Source organism: Equus quagga, chromosome 3 (genome assembly GCF_021613505.1).
Source record: "Equus quagga isolate Etosha38 chromosome 3, UCLA_HA_Equagga_1.0, whole genome shotgun sequence".
Taxonomy (NCBI): Eukaryota; Metazoa; Chordata; class Mammalia; order Perissodactyla; family Equidae; genus Equus; species Equus quagga.
The window spans coordinates 48,914,749-48,921,200 of record NC_060269.1 but is presented as its reverse complement, the minus strand read 5'-3'; the positions used below and the strand labels follow the sequence as shown (position 1 = coordinate 48,921,200).

The 6,452-nt window shown below is 41.4% G+C and overlaps 1 protein-coding gene across 1 annotated transcript; it reads right to left on the bottom strand.

Moving 5' to 3' along the window:
- Positions 1–3,884: 3,884 nt before the first annotated feature.
- On the bottom strand, positions 3,885–4,337 carry LOC124237481 (60S ribosomal protein L32-like). Its single transcript, XM_046657153.1, has one exon. It carries the CDS (start codon positions 4,325–4,327, stop codon positions 3,920–3,922), a length of 408 nt encoding a protein of 135 aa, XP_046513109.1. The 5' UTR covers positions 4,328–4,337; the 3' UTR covers positions 3,885–3,919.
- Between the last annotated feature and the right edge of the window lie 2,115 nt (positions 4,338–6,452).

Genomic DNA, 6,452 nt, shown 5'->3' with positions numbered 1-6,452 from the left:
CAGCAATCCTACTTTGGGTATATGCCCAAAGGAATTGAAATCAAGATCTTGAAGCGATATCTGCACTGCCATATTCATATTCTTAATTTGTCTGGTAGTTTTCTTTTCCCCCTAAAAATAAATCATATCCACACATTTCTAAATGATAAACCAGAAATAATTGGAGTCCAATTAATGATATTTTATTGCATTTTAGATTTTTTTCCTAGCTGGGAAATATATAAAGAATAAAGAGAAGACTTTACTGAATTTTATTATTGAATTACTACAGAAACATGTATTTGAAGATTTTTTCTCTTTATGTTAGGTACTCTATACTAAGACAAAAAAAATCAGTAGTAATAATTGCTATCAAATATGTAAAAAATAAAAATTGTGCACCCCAACATGTATCTTTTAAAATAGGAAATTGCTAGGCAACCTTGTATAATCTAAATAAACCACTAATGAAATTCACTAGCTTATATTTACAAAGGAAAAATGGCATTCACAAACTAGCCTTTAAGGTGATGATAAAATGCTATAGCAGAAAGTAATTTCAAGATCATCAAGTTGATTATCCTCATTTAATAGGTGCAGAGATAGGCCTAGAGAGGATGAATTACTTGGCAGAGGGTACAAAGCTAGTGTCTAATACTAATCATACCTTGAACACGTAATTGTTGAACGCCCACGCATGCCCTGGGTTGTACTCACAGGTGAGGTAGAGGAGGCTCATAGAAATGGACTGACTGACACACATGGTGTCGGGAAGTGGTAGAAACAGGACTCAGAATGAGGCCTCCCTCTGGCTCCGTATTCAGTACTTTTGCAAATCCACCCCCACTGCTTTAGGAACAGATCTGACGCTCTCAGCTGGGCTGTTGGAACATCAAAAAGGTTCATTCCTGGATTGGGCCAAGGCACAGGAAACCAGGGACAGCTGGTCTGGAGGTGATCATAAATGGACACCAGTGAGGGGACACATTTGTCATACCTTAGTTTCATCTGTCTATGAGGTGAGGAAAAATCCAATTTTTACTCGGAGTTTTAGTCGATAACCAGATGTTTCTTTGACTACTTACTATGATATAGGAGCTTTATTTATTATCTGATTTAATTCTCATGACACCCGAGAGGTAGATGTTATTTTCCCCATTTTCATGACTGAGGAAATAGGGAGGCTCAGATAGTTAGGCAATTTGCCTAAGTTCACCTAACTAGGATTTAACAGAGCTGTCCTATTGTGAAGTTTGGGCTCTCTCCTCTGCGTTATGTCAAGTTCAGGGAGGGCTGAACGAAGACTATGTCCTTCCCTTAAGAAGATTTAGGATAAAAAAAGAAGTTTTTATCTGTTTTTTTTTTTTGTTATTCCTTTTGTTGTTAGTGTTTTTTGCATGAAATCCATTTCAGGATAAAGGCAGAGGTCAGAATTCTCAGAAATAGTTCAGTTAGGTTATCAGAATGAGACGTGGGATCTGTACAATAGAGTCCTGTGCTGCTCTGGACCTGTGCTGGAGAGGGAAGTGATGGAGAAAAGGAAGACGCAATTAGAATATTATTGGGGGCAGGGGTTTTATTTATTTATTTATATTTTTTTGTATATGAGAAAGATTGGCCCTCAGCTAACACCTTTTGCTGCTCTTCCTCCTTTTGCTTGAGGAAGATTGTCGCTGAGCTAACATCTGCACCAATCTTCCTCTATTTTATGTAGGACGCTGCCACAGCGTAGCTTGACGAGTGGTGCTGGGTCTGCGTCCAGGATCCGAAACTGCAAACCCCAGGCTGGTGAAGTGGAGCACGTGAACTTAACCACTATACTACCAGGCCAGCCCGTGGGGTTTTGTTTTGAATGCTTTAAAAGGAGAATGCTCTTAGAGGTAAAGTGACCACAAATCGTTGCAAATTACTGGAGTAAATTTCCAGTCAATTGACAAAAAAGGAATATCTGACTGTATTAGTCTGCTACGGCTGCCATAACAAAATAGCATAGACTGGGCGGCTTAAATAACATAAATTTATTTTCTTACAGTTCTGAAGGCTGGAAGTCCGTGATCAAGGTACTGGCAGTTTTGGTTTCTTCTAAGGCCTCTTTCCTTGGCTAGGAGATGATCACCTTCTCTCAGTCATCATGTGGCCTTTTTCTCCGTGTGCATGCGTGGCTGGTGTCTCTTCCACTTCTTATAGGGACACCAGACCTCCTGGATTAGGGCTCCAGCCTTATGAGCTCATTTAACCGTAATTGGCTCTTTAAAGGCCCTGTGTCCAAATACAGTCATTTTGGGGATTAGGGCTTTGACATATGAATTTTGGGAAGACGTAATTTAATCCATAACACTGATAAACTGAATTTAACATTATGATGGCAGAGGAATAAAGCTCATTTAAGGAACCATTTACATTATGTTTTCCTAGAGAATAATTTCTAAAAGGAAATTACCATATATTATTCATTTACATCCCTAACACCTAGCCAAGTGTCTGACACCTAGTAAGTATTTAGTTAATTCTGTTGAAACAGAATAAATGAATCACCGATCAATTTAGAACTCCTGTGGAAATACTTAATTTGTGTATAAAGCACGTATGTACTTTGGCCAGCACTGGTGGTTTAGTGGTTAAGGTTCAGTGCTCTCACTGCCAGGATCCAGGTTCGTTTCCTGCTCAGGGAACCACACCATTGGTCTATTGATTGTCGTACTGTGGTGGCTGCATGTTGCCGTGACGCTGAAAGCTATGCCACTGGTATTTCAAATACCAGCAGGGTCACCCATGGTGGACAGGTTTCAGTGGAGCTTCCAGAATAAGATAGACTAGGAAGAAAGACATGGCCACCCACTCCTGAAAAACTGGCCATGAAAACACTGAATAGCAGCAGAGATTGTCTGATCTAACACCAGGAGGTGAGAGGATGGCACAAAAAGACCAGGCAGAGTTCTGCTTTGCTGTACACAGGGTCACTAAGAGTCAGAATTGACTGGACGGCACTAACCACAAAAAATATACAGGCATAGCTTGGAGATATTGTGGGTTCAGTTCCAGACCACTGCAATAAAGTGAATATGGCAATAAAGTGAGTCACACGAATTTTCAGATTTCCCAGTGCATATAAAAGTTGTTTACACTATACTATAGTCTATTAAGGGTGCAAAAGCATTATGTCTAAAAAGATGTACACATTTTAATTTAAAAATAATTTATTGCTAAAGAATGCTAACTATCATCTGAGCCTTCAGTGAGTCATAATCCTTTTGCTGGTGGAAGGTCTTGAGAAAAATGCAGTATCTGCAAAGCAGATACTGGAGACTTAGCTACAGCCATTTCAGAAATGCTGTTGTTTTTACCAAGATGAAAAGAAAGTAAACAACCCAGAACCAAAAGCAAAGCTGGAATGGTAATCTAATGACCTTAAATTTGTCTTTCAGAAAAACTCTAGGAGGTATGCCTGGATATCAGTATCGCCACACAGAAGTAAAACAGATAGATTGTAAATAAACGAGACTTGTGCTTTCCCAGGAAGGCAGTTGCGCCTGAGCTACCTTTGAATCATGTCTTGAATTTACTGCAAGTGAAATCTATTCCCCTGGGGGATCAAAATTCCTAGCAGAGGGCTACTGTATTCACTTCTTGAGTTTTAAAATAAAAACTTGAGTTCGTGAGGAAAAATAATGGAATATTCCATCGAATGGCATGGTCAAATTTTTTTCAATAGAAGATAACTTATTTTGTTTTCGGTTTCCTAGTTAAGCCACAGATTATATCTTGCCCTAAATTCTGGCCTAATAAAGAGGGACTCAAATTCTGCTTTTGGTTTTCACTAACTGACAGTCTCAGGATTTTGCACATAAAATGATTATTATTATTATTATTTTTTTAATTTCCAGATTGCAGAGTTTCATGGTTTTATTAACACAAATATAATGCGCACACGAGCTGTCGTCTATTCGTTTTCTTCGCTGCGCAGCCTGGCATTGGGATTGGTGATTCTGATAGCCAGCTGGGCTGCTCTTTCCACGATGGCTTTGTGGTTCTTGGAGGAGATGTTGTGAGCAGTCTCAGCACAGCATGATTTGTTGCACATCAGCAGCACTTCAAGCTCCTTGACATTGTGGACCAGGAACTTCTGGAAGCCACTGGGCAGCATGTGCTTTGTTTTCTTATTGCTCCCATAACCAATGTTGGGCATCAAGATCTGGCCCTTGAATCTTCTGCGCACCCTATTGTCAATGCCTCTGGGTTTCTGCCAGTTACGCTTAATTTTGACATATCGGTCTGACTGGTGCTGAATGAACTTCTTGGTCCTCTTTTTGATGATCTTGGGCTTCACAAGGGGTCTGAGGGCAGCCATGATGCCGAGTAGATGGCTCAAAATGATTATTTTTTAAAAAAAGGAAATTCTAAGGAATATCATTAGAAACATGGAAAACAGACATTGGAAATGGAAGTCTTATTATAAAGGCCTCCATAATATGGTTGGACATGGAGGAAACAACATTGGGCAGAGGGAGAAGTCAAACAGGTGCAGGTACAACATACCCTCAGCTAACTCCACAGGGGCTTCTGAACTATGTACTACTTGTAATCAGCTGATGTCTTGCAGTAAGTGAAATGGCCAGGCCTTTGCAACCCCTTTATGATCAGTCTTTGGAGGTAGGCCACCCCAAGAGGATCATGACCTTGGATTACAAGCTCTCTGCAGCTAAGGCAAACTCTGAAGGGACTGACACATCCATGCGCTGGAGCAACTTCAAGTCTTTCCTTGAGGTGGGATCTGAGCAGTGGTATGTCTCCATGTTCACAACAGTCTAGCCCTTGGACTGATTGTCTCCACTTCCTCAAAGATGTTTGGGGAGGACTTAGTCCAGGATTCCAGAGGGCCTCTCTTTTTAAGGGAAGCACAGTAGAAGAAGGTTAGCAGTATGAACCATAGCCCCTGTTACTGTAGTTGCTCTCAGGACCCCATCTAATGGTCATCTTCTTCTTCCTTAGCTATCCATTATGGATTCCCCTCACCCTTAGATAGACTACCAAGGCAGGTCTTGTTGGTTTGCTTGGTGATATTATGATCTGGGCCATCCCCAAAGGCTCTGAACCCTTGGTTACCATTAACTTCTCACGTTGTAGCTGCTGGCCTTTTTCATTTATCATTACAATTGGGCAAGGGAGGAGCAATAGGCAGTCAAGTGGATCACCTGATGCCACACATATTCCTCTCTGGTCCTACTGTGTGACAGAAGCTCTACCACCTCCTGGTGATTACTGTCAATTATTCCTGCTGAGATTACTACTCCTGCTTTCATGGTGATCTCTGGACACAAAAAACCAGAGCGCCCAAGTGTCAACCATAGCTTATAGCTCAATAGACTTCTCATTGTTCCCCTTTGGCAGAAGTGTATACCTTTTGGGGACTAGGGCTTCTAGACCTAGTCTAGAAGTCCTTGCAGAGCCTAGAGTTGCAGGGATGGGAGGTACAAAATCCCCAGTGGGTCATGAATAATGACAATTAGTGGAGCCCCTCCTGTTCTCCTGTCTCTACTCCTTTGTTCCCAGAGGTATATATTCTTCCTACATGGTACTGTATAAAGATTTCGATTCAATGTCTATACTGTATCCTGGAGGTTGAAGTGGGATCCTCACAGAATACTGTTTCTAAGCTGACTAACTGTACTTTCTAATGCTCTTCCTGGCTAATAGCTTCTGTTGGTGCATATGTAATACAATGACTGGGTCACATGGTCATGGACCCACTCCCACTGTTCCTCTGCTATAAAGAAGGTCCTCTGATCTGACTATTGCTGTGAGAGATCCCATACTGGAGAATTAAACACTTCATCCATGCTTGGATAGTTGTACTGGCGAGGTCTTGTGGGTAGGATTGGCAAAATCTCCCCCACAATTTATATCTGTTCCTGCTAGAGCAAGTCTTTGTTCTTTCAGGGTTGAAATGGGCTTGATGTAGTCAACATGTCATTAAATGGCTGGTTGGTCTCCTTGAGGAGTAGTTCCACTTAGGCTGAAAGCATTAGTCTCTCTTGCTGGCAGATTGGACATTCATTTGCAGCAACAGCTAAGAGAGACTTGGTAAGTGGAATCCTATGCAGTTGGACCCATGCTTAGCTTTCATTACTTCCACTGTGACCACTGAATTAATTGAAATTCATGTGCCCATCATGCCATGCCGATGTGGCCAATGCATAGACTGGCTAAATCTTACTTACTACTTGATAGTTGCCTGTGAGTGCCACTATGTGGTACAAAGATCTTCACTCTTTTTATCTATTCCCATAGGTCCCTCCCCACAACTGTTCATCAAACCTTCTTATCCACAATTTTCCAATCTTTCTCCTTTCGAGCCTCTGTATAAGTAAGGCATTCAGCCCTACCTGGAGCTCTGTATACATCAGAACCTCCATGGTAGAGGCCAAAGTGGATGGCAGACCTGAAGCTCTGCCCATGCGGAGGTTCGTTTTCTA

What these genes read in the sequence shown, in the direction of transcription:
- LOC124237481 (XM_046657153.1), bottom strand. Translation starts at nt 4,327, where the DNA reads ATGGCTGCCCTCAGACCCCTTGTGAAGCCCAAGATCATCAAAAAGAGG.